This window comes from Camarhynchus parvulus, chromosome 26 (assembly GCF_901933205.1).
Source record: "Camarhynchus parvulus chromosome 26, STF_HiC, whole genome shotgun sequence".
In the NCBI taxonomy this organism is placed as follows: domain Eukaryota; kingdom Metazoa; phylum Chordata; class Aves; order Passeriformes; family Thraupidae; genus Camarhynchus; species Camarhynchus parvulus.
The window spans coordinates 5,033,846-5,057,936 of record NC_044596.1 but is presented as its reverse complement, the minus strand read 5'-3'; the positions used below and the strand labels follow the sequence as shown (position 1 = coordinate 5,057,936).

Sequence of the window (24,091 nt, the reverse complement as noted above, 5' to 3'; positions counted from 1 at the left end):
TGTCCTGTGGGTGCAGAGGGAGTGTGTGCTGCCCGGCCATCACAGTTAATTTTACCAGCAAATGTTCTCTCTCCTTCCCTATTCTCCTTCTTTTTTTTTTTTTTTGAGATTTAAAGAAAAAATTTCCAGCTGCTCATGATCCCAGTGGGTGGATAAAAAAACCCCTCCTGCACCGAAATGGAAATGCAGACAGAGCTGTCTGTCCTTGTTTCCTTTCCCAATGCCGGTTTGAGGGACAGGGTTGTGCCTTTGGCATGTTGCACTGGGGACAGGGGGACACCTCTGGCTTTAAAAACAAAACTGGTGGCAGAACAGGAAGGTTGGTTCATAGGAGCAGGGTGGCACCACTGGGACCCTGATGCTGGTTTGGGGGCAGGTCCTGCTCTCTCTGAAGCATCAGCACAAAAAGCTGCTGATGGTGCAGGACAAGGGATTTCCAGGAGAACATTGTGCCTCAGCTTTTCATGTTTCTGGATTGTTTAAACCCCAAATTTGGAGTAATCACTGCTTAAAATATTCTCTGGCCACTCAGCACGTCCCTGGGCCTGAGCCCTTCCCTCCTTTTCTATAAAGCAACAGCTCCTAACTGGGATGGGAGCAGTTCCCCAGTTGCACTGGGTGGATCAGACTGGAGGGCACATCCAGCAGGAGCCCTCGTGTTTTCCTGTGAGCACCAGAGTGGGGTGCAGGGCTGGGCTCCAAGGCTCCCAAATCCCCCGTTCCTTCCCCATGCTGGAGCAGCAGCTGCGGGAGGGAGGCAGGACATGGCCCAGAGCACGGAGCTGACAAAACTCCTCGGTTTTTGGAGATGCTGGAACCACCTCATGGGGTCAGCGCAGGGGCAAAGCAGCAGCTTTTCTTTCCTGGGGGCTGAGGTGGGCAGGGTCCATCGCTGTGCTGAGCTGTGCTGGCCTCTGCTCTGCTCCTGCGGGTGTCCCCGTGCGGGTCTGGCCTGGGCTGGCTGTCTCCTCAGCGGCTCTCTCGCCATTAGGTGGAACTGTTGCAGAGGAGAAGAGCGATGGTGCTGCCCGACTTCGGGCTCCCACAGCCAGGCACGGGCTCTTTGTCCTCGTGTCACGGCAGCAGGGAGGTACAGAGGGGGATTTTTAGGCTGGATGCACCCAAGAAAGAGGAATAACCCCCCGAGAAGAGGCTCTGAGGCTGCAGCAAGAGGAGGTTTGGAGAGTGAGGCATTGCCTCGATGGCAGCTCCCCAGTGCACTCCATCGCCTTGTTGCTGCCATGGGGGAAAAGCCCAGAAATGTCCCCTTGGTGGCCTCTGAGAGGCAGGGCTGGTTCCTGGGGTGTCTCTGGGGGTCCCACATCAGCTGGGGGCTGTGGGTGCCTGGCAGGACCCCGGGCTGCAGGAAAGCCTCTGGTGAGAGCTTGACAGCCCCCAAAGTAGGTGAAAGGCTGCAGGGAGCTGGCACAGGTACAGGAGCCTTCCTCATGAGGAGGAGGAGGAAGAGGAGTTGTCATCACTCCCAGCCTGCAGCCGAATCATCCCTCGTTCATTGCTAATTCCTCCCCGCAAGCCCGGATGGGTTTTTTCTTTTTTTCTTTTTTTCTTTTTTTTTCCCCGCATTTCTTTAAAATGCAACTTTTCCCATCAAGACCTGTTAGTCATGAGGCGCATAATGAGTTTTATATATATTTAAGTGGTCTGACATTCGGCATCCCATTATCCCCACTCCTCGAGAGAGGCACGGACCCGATGTGTGAATGTCAAGCCCGTGCGAGCACAGGCAGTGCTGCTGCTCCTGCTCCCGAAAGATCCAGATCTATTACCCACCTTCATGTGCTGAGGATGTGTGGGAGTCTCTTTCTTCAGGAAAGAAATCCAAGGCCGCCTTCTTTTTTTTTTTTTTTTTTTTTTCCCTCCTTGGCCTATTATTTAGGTGTTTTTGGAGGGGCTGAGCTGAGTTATTCTCTTGGTTTTGTTTTGCAGTTCTGTTTGTCCCTTCGGTGACTGCCCAGCTCAGGGTGAGCTGATGGCTTTTTGCAAGCAGCTCGTGCAATTCCTGCTGGAAAATGTCTGTGGGGGCTGAGCCAGGGTCACCCCCCTCATTCCCTGCCAACTTCCACAGACACTTTTCCCATCCCTGTCCTCTTGCTATGGCTCGGCTCTGCCTGACGTCAGTGAAAATCTTCCCTTTGCTGCAAAATCCCCGAGGAGCAGGACAAAAGTGTCATCATAGCTCTTCCTTCTTTCTTTTCTTCCTCAAATCCTTCCTCTGCTCTTTTCTTTTCTTCTGACCTGTCCTTTTATTTCTTCCTGTCCCACCAGCACTGCAGGACCCGTGTCCCTGTGCTGCTGCTCCTCCCGGCCACGTTTCTCCCTCAGACAATTGGGACACTGGAAAAGCATCCCCAGCCACCCCCACCCCTTACCCTGCAAACTTATTTTTCTTTAAATACACACGAAAATAGCTCTTGCCGGGCCTCCTGCTTTTTAATTGTGTAGATATTACAGCTAATTACAGTTCTATTAATATTTCACTTTGAATTAAAGATTTATTTTCCGCACCCTTCTATCCAGGAGGGAATTCACACCCCAGGCAATTGCAGGCACTGGCAATGCAGCCCCCAGATGAAAAGGGCTGGGTGTGATTCCTGAGCCTCCATCTCTTTGACAGGAGTGACCCATGAGCAGGAAGGAGGAGGTGGTGGCTCGGCCATAAATTATTCAAAGCCCCTTTGCAGAGCTGAGCCGGAAGGTCCAGTCCATAAGATGCGGTTTCAAGTTTTCCTATATTAAAAAAAAAAAAAATCAAATTGCAAGCAGTTGTGTCTCCTGGATGGCGCTTGGTGGCCTCAGCAGTGGACACAGTGACCTTCCTGGCTGGCTGGGGGCCAGGGCAGCGGGAGGCTGGAGCTGTGAGCCCAGAGCTGTGCCTGCCTGGGGACAGCTGTGGGATGAGTGGGGCCAGGGCACCCAGAGCCTCCTGCACGGATCCTGTGAGCCTGGGGGTTCAGGGAGAGGCTCTGGGGGCCCTGGAGGTGCTGGGGGCCCTGGAGGTGCTGGGGCAGCCTGGATGGACAGGAGCACGGAGCTGGGAACAGGCTGGGCCCCAGCCCTGCCCTCGGGACGAGGAACTCGCTCAGCTCCTCTGGCTCCGTGCCTGCAGAGCTGATATCGATCCTGGCGGACTTCTCCATGTCCATTTGCTGATGGCATCAAACTCTCCCGGAGGATTTGATCAGCTCTGACCCCGGCAGGAGCAGGAGCCCTCGCAGCGACCTTTGTGGGGTTTGCAGAGCTGCTCTCGGGGTAACCCCACAGGCGAGCTGCGCCCCTGCAATCACCGGGGTGTCTCCCATCCTCTCAGCCCCACGCCGTGGCCTTTCCTGTTGTGCCAGGGGAATCATCGGCCTCAGCTGGATTTCCAAATGTTAACTGGGCTCTGACGTTCCCGCTGGTGACACGAGCGCTGTGCTGGTATTTTGGGTTCTGGCTGGCAGAGGCTGTGAGCAGGGGAGACGTGCAGGCCGTGAGGCTTGGAGAGGAGAAGAGAGGCACTGCCAGCTCAGCCATGGTGGGAAGAGCATCCTGCAGTCCCTGGGATTCAGGGGGTTGAGTCTTTGGGAGGGATGGGTTATGATTTTCCACTGGAGCCAGGGCAGCAGTGAGGCACTCCTGAATGAGCTGCCTGCCAGAGCAGCTCAGGTGGTGCTTTGGCCAAAATTCTCCACAATTTATCCCAAACACCTTCCCCCAGGGATTCTTTGGGACCTGGGAAGGTCAGAGCAGGGTGGCCTGGAGTCCTCATGACCCCAGGCTGTGAGGAAAGCACCCTTGTTTCTCCTTGAAGGCAAACACGTCTTAGAAATCCCCAGGAGCTGAGGGCTTCACCCGGTTTGGAGCAGGGACCTTGACCGTAGGGTGCCTCTAAAAGCTACTTTTGGCAAGGGATTTGTGCCTGGCTTATCCTGTGGTGTCTGGAGTCCCCCCAGCCCTGGCTTGGGGCAGGCAGGGGGTCCTGTCCTCCCAGGAGCTTGGTCTTTATGTCCCCTCCCCACTGAGCACAGTGCAGATTTCCTTTGGGTTCAACTCCTGGCATCAGCGGAGCCATGGCTGGGGATGCTCACACGCGGGGCGGTGGGGCTGTGCCCTCTCCTCTGTCCCATTAGAGCAGAGGAACAGCGAACACCACTCTTGTTCTTGCTGTAAACAAAACCACTGCAACAGCCTGGTGGCTCTGCAGCTCCGGGCAGCATCTCGTGAGCACCTGGATCCACGGGAATATTCCAGTGGCACGAGGGTGGCTGGGCAGCTCTTCAGGAGCTGCATCTCACTGGGGAGGCCAGAGCTCTTTCAAATCCCAGCACCGGAGCTGGGGATACCCGAGTGCTTCGGCAAAACGGGCTCCTCTCCACCCTCCTAACGAGGATTTAGGTGAAAAGGAGCCTTTGCCGAGGGCAACCAGCCGGCCCTCACCGGGGCTGCGATTTCGCTGTTACAAACGAGCAACACAAGTCACCCCTCAGGGAAGATGAGGCTGGAATTGTGGGTCTGTGGTCCGTGCTCGGTTCTTTGGTGCTGGGAGGGGGCAGAGCTCCCTCCCCACAGCCAGACCCCGCGGATGGGTCCCCCCAGGAGGGGCTGGGAGCTCCGGCAGCCCCGTGCCCGCCGGTGAGCGCCGGGGTGTGCCCGAATTGCTCCGGTGACCGAGCAATCGCCACCGTGTCATTACCGTGATGGATCGCAGCAGTTAATGTGTCAATGGCCATTACCAGGGGGTTGTGTTTTCGCTGGATTAATGAATCGACACCGCACGACGGGCTCCTCGGAGCCGCGGGGCCAAGCGGGGGGGGGACAGACGGGGAAAGCAGGGGAGGCAGGAGCCGAGCTCCGCGGGGCGGGGGGTTGGCAGCGGTTTATGGGAGGGAGAAGAGAAGGGCAACGGCTTGGGGTGACAGCATCCTCCCTCGTCGCTGCTTGCGGGAGCTGCTCCCACCTGGAGAAGGGAATTGGAGGATGGCTGTCGCTGCAGGGAGCCGGAGACCCTCAGCATCCTGGCGGGGAGACCCTTCCTGCAGGAGCCAGGGATCCGCCGGGGCGGGGGTCCCCGCGCTGCGCTAGGGCTTTAAGAGGCTGGCAAAGCCGGCGGCGGGCTTCCCAGCTCCTCTTCATGCAAAACTTCCCCGGCCCCGGCTCTCCTCCTCCTCCCCCTTTTCCCCCTCCTCCTCCCCCTTCTCCACCTCTTCCTCCTCCTCCTCCTCCTCCTCGCCGCGGCTGCGGTGCGCGGAGCGCGGCGGGTCCCGCCCGGCTGCGGCTCGCTCGGCTCCCGGGCCGGGCCGGGGCTGGGGGCCGGGGCCGCCCCGCCGCACGCCGCAGGGCCCCCCGGGCTGCCCGCGCCCCCGGGCCGGGGGCGGATCGCGGTACCGGGCACCGGGCGGAGACGGGGCCGGCGGCGCCGCCAACTTGGCACTGCCCGCGGGTAAGTGCGGGCGGCGCGGGGGGAGCATCCCGGTGTCCCCGCACCTTCCCCCGGGGCTGGAGTGCCCCCCGCTCCCCCTCCCTGCAGCCTCGCCGCTCCCCCCCTCCACAACGCTCCCGCGAATTTTCCGCCTTTCCTTCTATTTTTGGGCTGGGGGGGCTGCGACAGCGGGGGCTGCAGCCCGGAACCCCCAGCGCTCCCCCCTCTCCCACTCATCGCGTTATTCATTGCTGGGCACTGCGGAGCGCTGCCCCCTCCTCGCCCCGCTGCTCCCCCCCGCCAGGGGCACGGAGGGCATCCCTTGCCCCGGTCCCCAACCTGCCACCTTTGTCCCCAGAGGGGCCCACTGCCCGGCGAGGGCTCCGGGAGGGGAGCTGGGGGGCTCGTCCGGTCGGAGGGGGCTGGCAGGGATCGGGGCTGGAGCAGCGGGCAGGGGCGGGTGGCCGCGACCGTGGCCGAGCCGCCGGCGGGGGCTGCCCTCGCCTCGCCGCAGCGGGCAGCGCCCGCAGAGCCGCCGCAGGGCAGGGCAGGGGGGACAGGAGAGCAGAGAAGGGCTGAAGGCGCTTCCCCTGCCAGCTCGGAGGGGCTGTGGGAGGTACGATCCTTCCTCGGCGCCGGAGCGACCCCTCGGAGGCACCCCCCGGGCCGGGCAGAGCCCCGCTCCGGCACGGGGTCGGTTCCTCTCCCGAGCGTTCTCCCGCTCCTTGGCGCTCTCCGGATCTGAGGCGTCGGGAGCCGCTGGGGAAGTTGGCAACCGTGAGAAAAAACCGGAGAACTCTCCCACTGCCTGCCCGGGTGCAGCCCCGCCAGCCCTCCTCCTCCTCCTCCACCTCCTCCTCCTCCCCTCGGTGTGATGAGTTTGCCGTGCTCTGCCAGCCGGGTGATTTTCCGTGGGCTGCTCCGGCGCTGGGGGATGCCCGCTGCCTTCGGCGGCGCCTGCGACGGGAGAGGCTGCGGGTGAGTCACCGCCTTTGCCATCTCCATCGCGCTGCAGGTGACCTGTGGCTCGGGGCTCGGCGGGGGCGGCACGAGGCAGGGCTGGCGGTCCCCGCAGGAGCCCACCGGCAGTGGCCGTGTGCCCCGGGCAGGGCTCGGGGAGGGGCGCAGGGATGGAAGGATGGAAGAGAAGGAGCAGAGCTGATCTGTTGAATGCAGCGAGGAGCTCGGGAAAACACCACGAGAACTGCCAAAAGAAAAAAGCTCGTTTCCTTCCCCGCGTTTGTGCCCTGTAAGCAGCGTTTATCTGCATCAGGCAGCGGGGGATGCTCTGGGGATGTGCCAGGCAAGGCTGTGAGGGGGAGAGCTGGGACAAGACCCTTTTCTCTGTGACCTGCCACCTCTGTGCTGGGGGGCTCAGTCCGATGGGATGTGCAGAGATCCCTCCTGATTGTGGCCAGCCTGGCCGGGCTGGAGGGACAGTGCTCCTGATGGGGGTGGTCCCTCTGTGATGGCAGAGGGTCCCCATGGGCAGTGGTGGCTCCAGCGGCCCCAGGCTGGGGGGCTACAGGCAAAGCCCTTCTGAGGATGGCATCAGGCACTGGCTTAGGGGTGCTGAGCTGCACCCCGGGCTGTCAGAGCAGCATCAAGGGGATTTCCCCATGGGAATCCAAGCTCGAGTGGAGCCATGGCCTGGCCCCACATCCCAGGGGCCAGCATCGCCCTGCGGAGCAGCCCAACGGCTCCCCGAAAAAGAGCATCACGTGCTTCAACTTTGGCATCAGGCAGGAGGAGGATGGATTTGTCAGCTCAGCCACCCCCTTCCAGCTCTTCCCAGAAAGGCAACGGCTTGAAGAAGTGGCAGGTCCTAATTATAACATACGTGAACCCGCGCCCGCCGCCCTCCCCGGCTTCGTGCCCGCTGCGGGCACCGGCTCTTCCTCCTGGGCACTGCGTGTCACGGAGGGTTTTCCTCCCTGCAGTTCCCTGGATAGCCCCACACTGAGCCCGGCTCAGGATGGGGGTCTCTGGAGTCGCTGCCGGGGGGTGTGGGCAGGGGCTGGCACTGCCAGACCGCAGTGTCGGGGCGTGGGTGTGATGGGGAGCGGGGACACCGCGCGCTGCCGCGGGCGCCGCCGGGCACCAGCAGTCAGGCCGTGCTCTCGCTCAGAGCCAGCGCCGTCCCAAATTGCAGATGGCGATAAAAAATTAATTGTGGGATTCTGCTGCACGTGGCAGGAGCAGGGACCAGCGGCGGCTCCTTCCCTCCCTCCCTCCTTCCCTCCCAGCCGCTGGAGCTCTGCGCTGGCTGCCCGCGGACACCTCGCGCCGCCTGCCCGCAAGGTGAGCTGCTGCTTTCTCTCCGCTTGCTCCGGGGCTGGATCCTGCTCTCCTTCCCCCCCTGCCGCGCCATCCCATCCTTCAAAGTGAGGGATTAGCCCTGACCCGCTTGGCAGCAGGAGGGAGGCGGAAGGAGAGGGCTTGCTGCAGTTAAGGACATATATAAATATGGTGTGATAAATGTTCCCTGGATCTCGTCTGCGCCCTACGGGAGCACTTTTGGTTGGACTTCAGCATCCTTCAGGAGATGCTCCGGGGCACTGAGGTGGGTGGTCATACCCAGCTTTTCCCCACTACGAGGCTCTGAGCTGGGTGCTGGCAGGACCTGGTTGCAGAGAGGACGAGTTGGCACCTTAGTGATGGGCTCGGGCTTGTGCGAGCGTTGTGCTATCAATTCATGCATCGACTGAGGGGTTGCTGGGGAAGGGGCTGTGTTTTGGAGCTCACTGGGGGGGTTTGGATGGCACGATCTGGGGGTCTCTGCTCACTGCTGCCCGCTGAGCCGTGGCCTTGCTTCTCCGAGCGGACGCTGGGGCACTGGACCTGAATACTTAAGGTTTTGTCTGTCGGGAGAGAACTTAACCTGGCATCCCCTCCCTCTGTCCACGTCTCAATTCTGCTCTACTTCATGGAGCTTTTGCAATTAAAAAGACCAGGAACCAAGCGAAGTACCCTGTAGCTGCTTGCAAGCGGGAGGAGTGAGTGTACACTAATTGGGATATTGTGCTGCCTGCTGGCTGGCCCTGCTTGCTGGAGGAAGAGCAGGTGGGGAAAGAAATAGCCTTGATTTTCAAAAAGATGCTGTGGAGCTGGTAGGAACCAGTGTGGCTTAAGCTGGCACAGCCCTCCCAGTGCCAGGGCTGGGCTGGAATCTCTGGTGCTGGTGGAGCTGGGCTTGTTGGTGGCTGGGGATGGGTGCAGGTGAGTGCTCGGTGCTCTTGGCTGATTATTGCTGCGATTCCTGGGCTGTAACCAGCTCAGCTTCTGCTGGGTTTAACGAGCCCCAGAAAAGGCTCTGGCTTTGAACTGGGAGATGATGGATCCTGCTGCAGGCAGAGCTCTGGGGAGTGGGGTCTGTCCAGCACAGTCCAGCCCGGGCAGTGCTTACAGGGGTGTGCAGGAGGAGCTGCAGGAAGGAGCCACAGAGGTGATGCCTGGGATGGCTGGTTGCTCCTCCAGGCACTGGAGAGGGTTTTGCAGCAGGAGATCTCTATGATGTGGGGGAATTTTTAATCAGAGTTTGTTTTAATGGAATCACAGAATGGTTCGGGTTGGAAGGGACCTTAACGCTCATCCAATTCCAGCCCTTGAAATGGGCACGGACACTTTCCACTAGACCAGGTTGCCCCAAGAGGGGCTCGCCTGCCCAGCTGAGCCCTCTCTTATTCCTTCCAGGGCCCTCCGTGGCTGACGATGCCGGTGGCCCGGTGGCCACCGCTAGAGGGGGGCAGGATGCCACCGTGCTGCCCGGCCCATGTCCGGGGTGCCGGACCCGCCGGCCTCTGCCTGTCCTGGGGCAGCAGCACCGGCTCCCTCCGCGCTGGCGCTGCCCGGCCCACCCTGGCTCGGGCAGGGGATGACCCACACCCGGGAGATCTCGGTTTGCTTGGTGCTTGTGCCACCTCCCAGATCCAGCTCGGGCTGCGGCATAGCGGGGATGAGGGCGATGGGAGGGCTCTGTCCTCACCCGTGCTGTGCTGGTGGAAGTAGGAGAAAATAGATTTTCTCTTTCTTTCGGGGCTGGGGTAAGCACCATGCTGAGTGGTGATCCCACCCTGTTATTGCCACCCTCGTGGTGCCCCTGTGGAGCCGTGCAGGTGGAACAGGAGGGTGCCTGTGGCCCCTCGCTGCCCGGTGTGTGTGGGTAAGGATGTTCCCTGTTCTGTGAGCACCTGCTGTAGGCAGGTGTCTTCTTCCAGATGTGCACCTCCCTCCAGATGTGCCCCTGGTGGAGCAGCTGCTTTGGGGAGGCTCGGGCATGGTGGAACCAAGGTCTGGGCTGTGTGGGAGCAGTGAGCTGCGTGTGGCTGAGGAGCTGCTGGGGGCAGGTGGAGGGGACAGGGGTGCTCATCTGTCACCCCTTCCTGGGCCGTTTGCAGCAGGGGCTCATCGGGTAACTCCGGCTCCGTCTCCCCCGTGAGGGATCCGAACCAGCTCCCTCCTCCTCTCCCCATTATTTGTGCTTTCTTCTTGCCTGCCGTGATATTTTTACCTTCAGTTCGTTCAGATTATATGATCAAAGGAGCCACAAAGGGGAGAGAACAGAGAGGGAAAAAGCTTAAAAGAAGAAAGGGAAAGGCAGTGGGCTCTGGGGGCACTGCCAGCTCTGCGGGAGCTGCCGTGGGCTCTGAGGGTTTTCCTGGGAGCAGGTCCATGGTGTGAGCATCCCACCTGTGATGGGCAGAAGTGTTGCAGCTCCAGGGACGAGGGTGGGAGAGCTGACCTGCTTTTGGCTGGTGCGGGGCTCTGAAGGCAGCTCCTTCATCTCCCCATCCTCCTCCTCCTCCCCAGCACGGGCAGAGTCTGACCCGCTCCCAGACCGTGCAGGAGCCACATTCCCCTGCTCCGTGCCCACTGGTGATGCGTGCGGTGGTCCTTGCAGAGGGGACAGGACCATGCAGAGGTCTGATCCCTGTCCCTGATCCCCATCTCAGCAGTGCTCTCCCGGCAGGCTGGGGCGGGGGTTTTGCTGCAGCATTCCCAACCTCCTGCCTTTGGAAGCACAGAGCTGGGCACCGGGTAATTCTGGTTCCTTAAAAGCCCCGGCTGTCAGAATCGCTTTGGAGATGGGCCTTCAAGCGGCTGCGGCGGGCGGGGAGGTGCATAATTTATGGAGGTGAGTTGAAGCCAGGGTCCTCCTGGCTGGGACGGCTGCGGAGTGGGGGCACCCTTGGGGCTGGTGAGACTCTGTCCAGCTTGGGTGCCGGCTCTGGGCTTGAGCTGAGATTAATTTAAGCTGTTTCCTTGATCTCACTGTTGCTGCTCGTCCTGCCTGGGGAATGCATTTGCCTGCTCGGCTCCTCGCTGCTTTTGGTGCCTGCATTAATCATGCGCTGCCCTCAGCATCCATCAGCGGCTGCTGGGAGACGGCGGCGGGGATGGGCATGAGGGCTCGCCTGCCTTGGGGGGAAACTGAGGCAGGGGCTGTGCTGCTGGGGCAGGGACAGCTCAGGTGCTGTCGATATCTGCTGCTGGAAGCCGTCGATAACGGAAGCAGCTGCTGGTTCAGGAATCAGTGGCCTGAAGGGAGAGCGGCAGGAGCGCAGGGCTTTGGGGGGTTTTGGGAGTGCCTGGCTCTAGCTGAGGATGCAGACCTCAGTTTGTGGGGGTCAAGACAAGTGGGCTTGTGGAAGTTGACTGAAAAAACCAGATGGGAAAAAGTAGGGGTGTTTTAGGATAGGCAGGGAGCAGGGCTGGGGGTGTGTGTGGGGTTTGCCGCACTCTGAGCACTGCCTTGGGACACCCTCTTGGTTCCCTTAAGAAGGGACAGGGCCCCCTCTGAGCTGGTCACTGACTTGTGCTGCTCTGTGGGGCAGTGTCCCCAAGGCCCCAAACCTATTTTTTGCAATAATCCCCGGGGCTTATTTCCACCATCTCCCTGATGAAAGCCTGGAACAGCCAATGTCGTCTTTCTGCTCCCACCTAATTTTCTCTCTCCCCTTTTCCCCATCCCTCCAAGGTCTCCAGAGGAAGGACCCGAAGCTTTGCGTGGGCTCGTGGCTCTGCTGCTGTCTCCCCTCTCTGGTGTAGCCATGCAGACCCCGGCACCCTCCTGCATCCCGAGCTCCCGCTGCTCCCCCTGGGCCGGCAGCAGCGTGGGGCGCCGCTGACGGAGCCGGAGCGGGATCCCTCCGGAGCCATGCCGCCCGCCCAGCCCAGCCCGGCCCCCTGAGCGCCGCGTTCCCGGCCCGAGCTCTGCCCCAGCACGGCCTTGGCGATGAGTGGGGGTCACTTTTGCATGGAGAGTTTGTCCTTCTGCCTCCTCCTGAGTGCCTGGAGCTGGGGGTGGGCGCCCGGGGGTGCTGCCAAGCCCAAAGGCCAGGGCTACCCGCACATGAACTCCATCCGCATCGACGGCGACATCACGCTCGGGGGGCTCTTCCCTGTGCACGGCCGGGGCGCCGAGGGCAAAGCCTGCGGGGAGCTGAAGAAGGAGAAGGGCATCCATCGCCTGGAGGCCATGCTCTTCGCCCTGGACCGCATCAACAACGACCCCGACCTGCTGCCCAATATCACGCTGGGCGCCCGCATCCTGGACACATGCTCGCGGGACACGCACGCCCTGGAGCAGTCGCTGACCTTCGTGCAGGCCCTCATCGAGAAGGACAGCACCGAGGTGCGCTGTGTCAGCGGGGGACCCCCCATCATCACCAAGCCGGAGCGGGTGGTCGGCGTCATCGGCGCCTCGGGCAGCTCCGTGTCCATCATGGTGGCCAACATCCTGCGGCTCTTCAAGGTAGGTGAAGGGAACCCCTCGGCAAAACCCCTGCAGGTGCTTTGGCAGCTTTTCTCCACGTGTGCCTCTTCCTCCACAGCTGGGGGGAGGCAGAGCTGGTGCTGTTAAAATGCTTCTCCTGCCTCCCCCAGGTCCCTGGGGATCCCTTCCTCCATCCCTTCTCCAGTGACGACACTCGGAGCAGGAGGATTTTTGTCTCATCTCCCCTGGCTTCGTGGCGCTGGTGCTCCCACCCCGTGGCGGGGGCTGGATGGGAGGTGGGCTGAGGGTGGGTTTGGTGCTGGTTCTGGGGGATGCTCCTTCAGGGGTGTGGGTTATACCCCAAAATGTAAATCCCACCTGAGCCAGAGGGCTGAAGGCAGCGATGGCCGATGGCAGGGGACAGCTGGGGCTGCTCTGCTCCAGTCCAAGGGGACATCAGCCAGGCTGGGGACGTTTCTCCTGTGCCACCAGCCCCAGGGGTGCTCAGGCTGTGTTGGATGAGTAGGGCTCTTCCTCTTGCTCTGTGCCAGCCGCAGGAATGACGAGGAGTTGATAATTCCTTTCCCCCTTGCTGTACATTTATTTATCCACAACCACATCCCTGGGCTGCAGAGTGTGTGAACAAGGGTCCCTCGCAGAAATGAGGGAGAAATGTGGATATTCTGCACCTCCAGTGGCAATGGGGGCCCCATCCCATCTTGGCTTTCTCCCAGCACCCTGAAACCCCTGTGTTCTGCAGGATTGGTGCTGTTTCCCCCTCTGTCTTTCCCCTCCTCTTCCTCTGCCAGCCCAGCATGCTGAGAGCTGGGTCCCCTCCTGGGAGGGCTGGAAGCTGTTAAGTGAAGACGGAAGAACCAGATCGCTGATGGAGTTTGATTTTTCTGGGTCCCTTTTTTTTTAAAAACGTGTTAATGTTCCAGGCGACGAGTGAGAGGGCTATTCAATAATTAAAATAATATAAATTAGAGGGAGTGGGAGGAACTTAAAAGCTATTTGCCAAGACAAAAAAGATTGAATACTTGTTCTGGAGAGGAGGAGGGTGGCTGGAAGTGGGGAAGGAGGCAGGAGAGTGACAGTCAGAGTAGTTGGGGGCAACTGAAGTCTTTCTAGGTTGTTTTGTTTTTTTCCCCTCACCCTTCTCCTCCAGTTTTGATCCTTGGGCAAAGAGGCGTGACCTGTTCTGAAGGATGTCACTGAGCTCAGGTGCAGCCCTGCCCCAGCTGAGCAGCCAGGCTCTGGTGCTGCTGCTGGTGCATCCTGAGCCCCAGGAACTTTAATCCAGAGCTGATCCCAGCCCAATGGGGCAGGGAAGAAATGCAAGTGGAGGGATGGACAGGTAGAGGATGGAGACTTCAAAACCCCTTGGGAGAGGAGAATAAGAAAAATTTCAGCCTTTCCTAGAGACTAGGGAATCCCAGTGGGGGGGTTGGTGCCCTCCTCGGTGGTCCCAGCACAGGGACACCATTCCCATGGGACTGGGGTCATGTCTGGGCACAGCCATTCCTGCAGCCGGCAGGGGCTGGGGGTTCGGGGGGTCTGGAGGCTCTTCCCCCCACGGTGACCCGAGTGCTGCTGCTGCTCTTTGTTATTCAAACACTGCTTTTATGGCAGGGACATGCTTAAAATGAGAATAAGGCGACTTCCATTTCACGCCGCCGCTGACCTTTAAGCGTGGGTGACTCTGCTCCGAGGTTCAGCAAAGTACTGACTGCCTCGGGCACAGGCAGCTGCCTCTGCCCATTCCCTGGAGCATGGCACTTGCTGGAGCTCTGCTCCCACTTGGCCCCGTGTTGCTGTGTCCCTCCTGTCCCCCTCAGTGCTCCCCCAGCACGGGGACATTGACAGAAAGTGCTGGGAGCTGGCACAGGGGGACCCTCCCTGTGGGGTGTTCCAAGTGCCCTCTGAGTGCTCAAGTAGTTCTTGGGGAGGGCTCCAGCACATCTGGAAAGGCTCCAGCACATCTGAAAGGATACCTAGCAAGCAGCATGGAGTGAATCAGACTCCACCAAGGTGAGGAGCCCACTCAAGTCCAGCTCAGCAGCCCCCCCAGTTTTCCCTCTTCTCTCCTGTGGCCATGAGCACTCTGCAGGTGGCTGTTCCTGTCTCAAAATGATGCTCTCCCTGCTGTGGTCCCTTGTCCCATCCCACACTCCCTCCTGTGCACCTCTCCCTGCTCCATCCCCTGCAGAACCCCCAGCCCTCCCCCCTAGGCTGGCCTTGCTCCTCCCTGCCAGGGCTTTTGTCGCTCCTGCACTACATAAATAAATAACGGGTCCTTCGTTAGCTGCCGCCTCCTAATTAAAGCTGTACATCAGTGGAACAACTTGCAGATGCGGCATGCTCTGTCCAAGCTGGTTTCATCACTCCTCGTCGCTCCGCCTGCAGAAAATCCTTTCCCCAGATCCGTGCTCTGGGCTCTGTGTGATAGCATCTCCCTGGCGTCACTGCCACAGCGCTCTGGCACCTTCCAGCTCCTTCCCACCCCTCGCTGCTGCCTCTCCAGCCCCAGCTCTACCCACTGCCTCCTGCACCACCACAGCTGTGATGGTGCCAAGGAATCCAGCCCCTTCTCCTGCAAATGGGTTCCCCTAAAAGGGATCTGAGGTGCATTTTTCGTCCCCATCCAGAAAGAGCTGTGACAAGTTGGAGCGCAAGCGCTCAGCGTGGGGCGAGCAGCCCGAGGATGGCTTTGACACGTGCCAGGCACTTTGAGGCGGCTGTTTCCTCTCCGTGGCAGCGAGTGCAGGCGCTCTCTGCAGCGCAGGGCTGTTGTACAACATGAATAATTCACCTGAGGACGGCGCTGCCCGTGCTGCAGCCGGGCACTCGGCACCCGCAGCCCCACGAGGCTGCGCTGCCTGGGGCTGGCAGGTGCAGAGCTGGGTCAGCCCCTGCCTCTGAGCCCCTCCTGGCAGTGCTGAGCCCCTCCTGGCAGTACTGAGCCCCTCGGCTCGTGGCAGGGTGCCCCGAGGCTGTGGGGGCAGTGAGGTGGAGGGATTCAGGGCATCTCCATTTAGCAGGTAAATAATCTTCACCGAGCGGGAAGGGGGACGCTCTGGTTAATCACCCGCTGCTGCCACTTCATTTCCTTGCTCTTCACTGGGCTTATTGAAACAAATCCCAGCTGCCTGGCTCCCCTGGGCTGCCCCCAGCCCTGAGGGGTCCCTGGGCAGAGCTTGTTGAGGAAGATTGGACAGGTGGTGGCAGGGATCAGGGACAGCATCCTCCTGCGCCTGCTGTGCTGCCTGGAGTTTTAGCTCTGCCTTTTCCCTTTTCCCAGGCTGCATCCTGCGCCTGACCCTGTGCCCAGGGAAGGGGCAGAAGGATGGGGCTGCAGCTCCTTCCATCCCAGCACTGAGTTCTGAGCAGCCCCGCTCAGCCCTTCCCTGCCCCAGCCCCCGCGGTGCTTTACGCTCTCCCTAATTAAAAGCTGCCATCCAAATGGCTCGATGATGGAAATTCTAATTAAATCAATTCCATCTTGTCGGCGAACCAGGGCTTTGCATAAGATATGCATGAAATTAATAATTATGGGGAGGGAATTAGCTGCTCCTGACCCTGTATCTGGCATGGGGGGGTTGGTGCAGGAACCCCTGCTTGTGGGGTGCTCCTGACCAGTGTGCTCAGCTCTGGCGCTGCAGTGGTTTTTGGTTGGGTTTTGGTTGGGTTTTTGTTGGTTTTTGGTTGGTTTTTGGTTGGGTTTTGGTTCTTCCTGCCTGCTCAGGTTGATGTTGGCATCAATGGTTTAAGCCTGGGCTGCGATGCGCTGCAATTGCCACCTTTGCCTCATTCTTCCCAGCCTGGGGGAAATCTGTCTCTTGCTGGTGGAGAAAACACCACAGCAGCTCCTGAGCCACATTAATGATGGGTGATCATGGAGGGCACCAAATGCAGCTTTCCCAGTGCGTTTGAGGTCAGTCACACCAGTCTGGTGACCCTGGAGGAGCAGGATGACATCTCCAGCCCCAGCTCCCACCATCCCAAGGGATGTTTCTCCACGCTCAGGGTGATGATTCTGGGCGATGATTTTTGATTCAAAACAAGAGAAGGAAGGAGGTTTACGCCCTGCCCTGGGATCACTCCCTACTCTTGGTGGGACAAGGAACTCTTGGGGTGCAGGAGAGCTGCTCCTACCAATTTCCTCAACACAGTGTTTGTCCCAGGCTGGAGATGAGCCAGACAAGGGACCACCAGTGCAGCAAATTTGCCGTTGAGAGATGTTTCCAGCTCCCTCTTCCACTGCATCCTTCTTTCTAAGAACCTTGAATTCCCTGCCTGCATTTTGCTTTTATGTACCTAAAAGGACTTTTGTCTTTTATCTGAGAAAATAGCTGGTGCCAGGAGTTGGGCTATCAAAAAGGCAGAGGGGGGAAAAGGCAGAAGAAATCTATGAAATGGTCATTTGGGAACTGGTATTTTATTTTCACTTTCATCCAAGGCAGAGGAGCGAGGGGAAAAGGCCCTTTCCTTTTGTTTATTAAAATACAGCTTCCACTCCATAGCCTGTGGATCAACAGGTATTTTCTGGCGTTATTTTCCAGCTGAGGCTGGAGCAGGATGGGCAGGCCAGGGGTTAATCCAGGCTGTTGGACCTTGGGTGGCATGGCAGTGGCATGGGGAATAGCTGGGACCTCTCCATGTCCAGTGCCCTGCGGAAGAGGTGAAACTAAAACACTTGGCAGGGGAAAAATCATTGGGAAAGGACCCTCTGGAATGGCAGGGGTGCATCCCTGCCCCCAAATCACCTCTGTTGTGGGCACCGCCTCCATCCTGAGCCCGTGTCCCTCCTGCAGGCTGGGCAGGGAAGGGAAGGGGTTGTGCTGGGAGCAGCCCCCCCTTGCTCCCCCCGGGATGAGCGATTGCCAGGCGAGCTCCTCACCTGCTGAGCAGAATTTTAATGGAGTCTCATGCACCGGCTCCAGTCAGAGATCCCCAACGAGCAGATCAGAGCCCCTCGGAACGGAGCACAAAGCAGATTGTCACGGGGAGTAATCCTATTTGTGCCTTGATAAAGATTCCTTCCTCTCCCTCTCCCACTCCTGCTTCATCTCTCCCTTTTTTCATCTCCTGTTTTGCAGGCAGGTAGAAGGGTGGCTGCTCCTTTCCAGGGGCCTTTTAGCATTCAGGTGGAGTCGTGGGTTTATAACACCAGAATCGCATTTAATAGAGAGAGGCAGGAGTGGGAGAGGGGAAATCACAGAGAAACAAAGGAGGGAACTGGGAGATGCGGGACTGGGGGGAATGGAGTGGGGCCAGGAGGGTTGGGACACCCAGCCCTGGTGCACACCTCATCCCTGGGCTGCAGCTCCCAGCTGGGCTCTCAGTGAGGTGGCTGGAGCTTATTACACCAACTCGGATTCCAACAGCTGGTGGGGAGAACCTGGGCTTGATAATTTAATAAGCCTTTTCCATCTTTAAGATAAATGAGGATGTGTGGTGCTTTTGGAAATGGAAAGTGCTGTGTAAGTGTTAAACATCGCCTGATCCCGCGGTGCTAAATCATTCCAGTGTGCTGGGAGAGGTGCAGTGGCTCTGGTTAATTTAAGGGGCTTATTTAGGGCTGGGGGGGGGCTGGATGGGTTGGATCTGTCCTTCCTGGGGAAGAAGCCAAAGGGACACCCTGGCAGTGCTGGCCAGGGCAGAATTATGTCTTTTTTTCCTTTGGTCTCTCCCACACTGGATTCTGCAGAACCCTTCTGGGGTCCTGCTGGGTGTTCCTGAGCTGCAGGTGGTCCCCAAGCCCCGATGTCCCCTGGAGCACCTGATGGTGGCACACGCTCCACCTACCCCATGCTCATCCTCAGTTCTCACCTCCCTCTACTCCAGAGCAAGGCTTTGGGACCATGGGCACGGCTGTGGGGTGGAGATCATCACCTCCTTGCCCTGATTCTGTGCCTTTGCCTCCTCCATCCCAGATCCCCCAGATCAGCTACGCCTCCACGGCGCCGGACCTGAGCGACAACAGCCGCTACGACTTCTTCTCCCGCGTCGTGCCCTCGGACACCTACCAGGCCCAGGCCATGGTGGACATTGTCAAAGCCCTCAAGTGGAATTACGTCTCCACCTTGGCCTCCGAGGGCAGCTACGGTGAAAGCGGGGTGGAGGCCTTCATCCAGAAGTCCAGGGAGGATGGTGAGTGGATCTCTCCCGGGATGGGAGCAGCTGAGACAGGAGGAGAAAAGGATGGGACTGGTTGGGCTCCTTGGGCTGAGCTGGGATGGATGCTGTGCTTTGGGGGATGGCCCTGGAGCAGTGTGGGTTTTGGGGCTGCCCAAACAAGGATCCAGGTTTTCCAGCAAGGCTTGGGACCAGCAATCCTGGACAGGCTGCTTTGGGGAGGCATCTCGAGATCCCACTCCTTGCTCCCCAGCTCTGCCGAGCTGGTCTCACCCTTCCCTCTGTGCCTGAGCCACGGCGCTGGGCGCCTTCCAGAAGACAAGATTTTTACAAATACTCCCAGGTTTTAACAGAAAATCAAGTTGGCACCAGCATGAGCTGCGCCCAATTTTAGTGGAATTATCCCCCAGGGCAGGTGCTTTAATTTGTCTATGGGCTTTGGACAGGCAGAAAGTCCGTGCTCAGCAAAACTCTTTGGGAGGATTTGTCTGGAGGCAGAAAGCGTTTTGCTGACGGGAGCTCTGGGATGCTTAAGGGGGATTAGCAGCCTTGGGAGCAGCACAGGAGCTTGTGGGGACCTGAACACCAACCCCAGGATGGGTGAGGAGCCCTGGGAATTGCTGCTGTGGGTGCTGCTACCACAAACCAGAGGTGCCCAGGGACCCCACGGAGGGGCTGGCACAACATTGGGGACCCTCCTGGCTCTGGCATCACCTCAGCCCCCAGCACAGGGTGGGATGGGAGCTAAAGGGTGTTTTTTGAGACAGTTAAACCGCTGCAGGGCGCAGGCTGCTGCTTATTACAGGCTTAAGTGTGTCTGAATGGCACATTAGGTTCTGGCAAAGTCGGTGGGACACCGGCCTATCCAGAGCCAGTCAAACTGCGTTATGGCCTTATAAATGGATAAAGGGAATAAAAACTTGGAGGTGACGAGCTCCTAATCAAAGCCCTATAAATAGGAGCAGCGTTAATTCCGTCTGTCGCGCGCGCGCCTTGGCACCGGAGCCGGCTGTGCTTTTAGTATGCAGAGGAACCCATCTGGGGATCCAACCTGGGAGCTGCTCTTCAGGATTCTCACTTGAAAAGTGGAATATTTTTCACGGGGCTGTGGCTTCTCGAGGAGCAGCGCGTGGGGATGCTCCGGAGCGGTGGCTGCAGGGGATGTGTGGAGCTGCAGGTGCAAAGGGGCTGTGCTGGGTGTGTGTGACGGCGCCTGGCAGGTTTGGGGGGGGCTGGGGATGCTCTGCTGCCCCATCCGTGGGTGCAGCCCCCCCAAGGGATCTGTGGGACAGCTGAGGGTCTGCACAGGCACGATTCAAACCCACGCCCTCCTCCACTAAGCGCCAGTAAGGCGCGGTGGTTGTGACTGGTGGTCTTGCTGCGGCGTGAGCTCTTCTCCTTTGAGATACCTGTGGTTACCAGGAGCTCCTCTAACCAGATGTTAACGATCTGACAGCGTAATTGCAGAGTAAAGGAGTGCACAGGGAGCCAGAGCAGCCACGTGTTAATCCGGGGCTGCTGCAGTCCTGTAATTTGGGTATCCACATAACCCGGCGATTATGTGCATTAGTGATAATTTAGTTATCAAAAAGCAGATTTCCACGGTGCCTGCAGTGTGAGGGCAGCCCGTGTGGTGCCAGCGGTGATGCTGCAGCCCTGACATGCCGCAGGAATGTGCAGATTTGTGGGAGCTGTCTGTGGGGCCCTGGGTGGGCTCTGAGCTGCTCCCTGGAGCGTCTCCATTGGGAGCGAGTGTGGGGTGTCAGCCACACTGCTTTGCCCATGGAAGTAGAGCCACAGCCATGAATAATTGTGAGGCTGGACCAAAACTGTGCTTTTTCCCTTTTTTTCCGCTTTATTTTATGTGTTTAACCCCCCCAAGCTGTGCCATCTGTGGTGGCAATGCCAGGCTGGAGGAAGAGCCAGGCTCTGCCCACTTCACCTCTCTGTCTCCCCCTGTGCAAAGGGCTCTGCTGGCACCAGACACCTTTACACAAGCACAGATCCATTGGGAAGGGGTGAAGGATCTCTGGGATATTCCTGGCTCTCAGTTGCATTTCTCCAGCAGCCTAAAGGACCCTGTGATTTGTCACTGCTTCCAGGGGCCTGCAGCCTGTCACAGGGACGGACAGGGCTGCCAGCTGAGCGAGGATCTGGCCTGTGCCAGGCTCTGTCAAGTGCTGGAGATTCCCCGTGGGGGTGTTTATGCCAGGGGAACAACCCCAACCCCATTCCCAGCTCCCCACGCTGGCTCTGCCCAGGGGTTCCTCACCCACCCAGCTCAGGGTGAGCGGCTCCCGCTCTCCTCCCCACAGCGCTCTGCTTCATTTCTCATGCCAAGCCCGAGCCTTCAGAGTCGGGTTTTATTTCCATCAGGCAATAATGCTCATTGCTGTCGTTAGCAGCTCGCACTCAAGCTGTTTGCTTTCTGATGCATTATCAACTTGACCTTCAGTTTCAATTTTTAGCAGAGCCTCACGGTGAAGCTTCGCAGCGCAGTGGAAAACGGTTCTGCTTGAGGCACAAAGCGACCTCCGACAGCGATGCGGGGAGGAAACTCGCCCTGGAGATGGGTTATTCTTGCAGCTGGGGCTGGCCCTGGGCTACCACAACAGGCTGACCTGGGTGGCTGTTACATCTTTATTCATTTATCTTTTTATCTTTATCCATGTTTGCGGTCGCTCTGGTGATGATGCTGTTGGCCCCTGGTGGTTGCTGGTGGCTGCGCCGGTGGCTGGAGAGTCCTTATTCACCAGAGCGCTGCTTTTTGGGTTTTTAGCATTGCAGAGATGTTCAGTCTGCAAAGGATGTGTTTTCTTCAGCCATTTTAAAGTGTTTTGAGTGCATTCTGCTCCCAATATCCATCTTACTCCCCCAGAGCATCCTGCACTGGCAGTGGCTGTCAGCTGGATGGCAGGGCCAGCATCGGGGCGTCCCTGGTGTCCTCACCTCCAGCCCCTCTGTCCAGCATTTCCCCATGCCCCTGACCTGTGGCATCACTTTGGTGGTCGGACAGGCCCACCCAGGACCCTCTGCCTCTGTGTTGTTGAGGTCTCTGCTGTCTCCAAGCTCTTGGAGATGAGGGCTGGGATGGATGTCTGTGTAATGGAGCTGGCCTGTGCCACACCTTGGGTCTGGGAAGAGGGGAATATTCCCAGCCCAACTCCTCAGTCACGTACCTGGATCAATTTTGCTGCCGTTTCCCCCCTCTATTGTTTCATCCTTCACTAAGTTTTCCATATATTTAGTGAAGAGCCTGATGTATATTTGTGATGTGTTTGCTCATCCCCATGTGACATCCCTGGCTGTCTCGCTCTGGTTCCAGCCGGGCTCATTACTCGCGGTGGCTGCACCAGGAGGTCGCCCCCAAAAAAGCCACTCCCAAATCTTGAGGCAGGAGCTTTGAGCTCAGCATTTTGATCTGCATTAGAGGGCCCTGATGGCTTCCTCTGTGATTATTTGCTTCCTGGAGGCTTTGAAGTGGCACAAACAATGAGTCCCAGGGCAGGGGAGCAGCGCATTGCTCCCAGTGAATCGGGGATCTTGTGGGAAGGCTGGAGCTGGGATGGGAGCTGGGAGTGGGAATGCCATCGCTGCTGGGCTGATCCCTCCCCGGGGTGCCCAGGACTGCCTGGGGTGGGGGGAACATCCACATGGCTGTTCCTGCACGGCTGAGCCAGTCCCTGCTTTACCCCCTTAGCCAGCTCCCTGCTTGCTGCGAGCTTGGCAGGCTCTGCGGGAGCCTGGCAGAACCCCCTGAGCCAGGAGCTAATTAAGCACCGGCAATCAAGAGGGGAAGCCGGAGTGGCTGCGCTCCCACCGAGCTGTAATGGTGGAGATTAAACCCTGACCCGTGTTTGACAACAGGCCTTCCCAGGAGAGTCCCTGCAGCCCGGGGAGGCGAGATCCCACCCGGACCAGAGGGATTGAGGATGGCACAGGCAGCGTGGGAAGGGGAGGATTGGAAGTGGGCTCAGGCTGGGTTTTCCAGGCTGTTTTTTGCCTCGAGTGCCCCGTGTCCTGTGGCACCGGTGATGAAACTCTCAGGGTCTCCTCTGAGCATCCTCTGACTGCCTGGCCCCAAACTGCCTCCAGCAGTGCCTGTGGGATGTTCCCCCCCATCCCCAGTATTCCTGCTCCTCTTTGGTCCTTTCCCAAGCTGGGGGAGGAGGAGAGGGGTCCTCATGCCTCACCTGCTGCCTTCTCCCAGAGCCACCCCTTTTCCTAAGTCAGGGAGCAATGCTGTGCCATCCTGCTGGGGCAGGGAGAGTGGTCACCTCCTCGCCATTGCTGCCAGCCCTCACTTTGATTTCTGGCTTTAGAGGAGTGTTTTGACTAAATGGATTTTGTGCAAAGACAGTGGGAGCATCACTCGGCAAATCCTCTTCCCAAACCACGCAGCCACTGCCCCCCTGACACCCTGGACTTCTTGCTGTTGGTGATTATATTTTCATTAATTAAGGAGATAAAAACATTGTCAGCATCTGCTGTGGGAAGCAGGGGCTCCCTGGCCCTGCAGGCTGTCACCTGGAGGAGCTGTGTTCCTCGTTAGTTTGATTTAACGAAGCAGCCGAGTAACATCACGGTCATTTCTGAACTGCCGTCCATTTAACCTCTTGTTTATTTATGGTTCCATCTCCTCTGCCACGTGTGCAGGGAGATGTTCCCTAGCACAAGAGGCTGGTGGCACTCGGGTGTGTGCCTGTGCCAGCCCCCAGCTGCCACTCGTGTGTGCACGCTCCTGCCTGGCTGTGCCAGGGCTTTTGGAAGGCTCTCAGTGTGTGCAAACTGCTGCTTTTGTTGGATTTTCTCCACTGATTGCCATGGAAACTGTAATTAAGCTGCATGGTGGCCCCTGGCAGTGTGCTGTGACACCCTGGCCTGGCTGGGGGCTCTGTGGTGGCCAGGGTGAGTGTCCCCAGGCTGGGACATTCCTGTCCTGCTGCCGCTGCCGGCTGCTGCCCGCCTCGCCTGGCTGATCTGTCTGTTTATCCAACTCCCTCCTCTCCATCCATCTGGCTCCCCATATGGGAAACAAGCAGCAAATTGGCCCAATTTCTTACCACAGGAAAACAAACCCCCCAAAAAACCCCTGGAAAGCCCCAGCCAGGTGGGAGATGCTGTGTCCCATCCCTGCAGCTCTCCCTGCCTGCTCAGCACCCAGCACATCGCCCTTCTCTTGGATTTTGGCTGAAAGGGGCCAAATTTTCCCAGTTTTCCTGCAGCCCCAGTAGGGAGTGAAGTCCCCTGGAGCCTGTCCCCACCCTGCCCTGTCCTGCTCCTCTCCAGGGCCCTGCTCTGGGAGTCTCTCCCAGCCCCAGTGGTAATTATGCTGACCTTTGCTTGAGCTGCGATCTGTTAGTGGCAGGAGGCATCAGCCGTGTCATTTACTATGCAAATTGAGACCATCAATTACATCCAGAAGGTCCCACAATGTTTAATTCTCTCTCCCATCTCTCTCTTTATTGGCATCTGCAGAAATGCAGGAGCAGGAGGGCTCTGGCTTTTTGGAGCTGGAGGCTGGGAGCCCAGCAGTGAAGTGTGGGGGCTCTTCCAATTGTCTCTTATTTTAATTACCTGCTTTTGCAATGGCCCCTTGGAAAGCTGGTCTGGAACTTGGCCAGGGCCATAGGGATGGGAACAAACCCCTCTGCAGGGCCTGGCTGCTCAGTGGTGAAGAGCTTGTCTGCTCTTCCCGTGGGGTGGTTCTGCCAGAGTTTGACCATTCTGTGTCCAGAACCCCTTGCAAATCCTGGGCTGGGGAGGGGCTGGTGCTTGGAACTGGCTGGATAATCCTCACTGAGCTGCTGGGGTGGACT

General features: G+C 58.7%; 1 protein-coding gene across 2 annotated transcripts in view; it reads left to right on the top strand.

Annotated features, from left to right (window-relative positions):
• The first annotated feature begins 5,370 nt into the window (after window positions 1-5,370).
• Window positions 5,371-24,091, top strand: part of GRM4 (glutamate metabotropic receptor 4) — a 34,586-nt gene continuing 15,865 nt past the window's right edge. Inside the window, exons 1-3 of one of the 2 annotated variants that reach the window (XM_030965912.1) lie at window positions 5,371-5,440; window positions 11,397-12,173; window positions 18,071-18,287. In XM_030965912.1, coding sequence (XP_030821772.1) covers window positions 11,655-12,173; window positions 18,071-18,287 — 736 coding nt within the window. In that variant the 5' untranslated portion in view covers window positions 5,371-5,440; window positions 11,397-11,654. Of the gene's footprint in view, window positions 5,441-10,508; window positions 10,554-11,396; window positions 12,174-18,070; window positions 18,288-24,091 lie in introns of those variants that run through there. The other variant, XM_030965913.1, reaches the window with a different exon arrangement.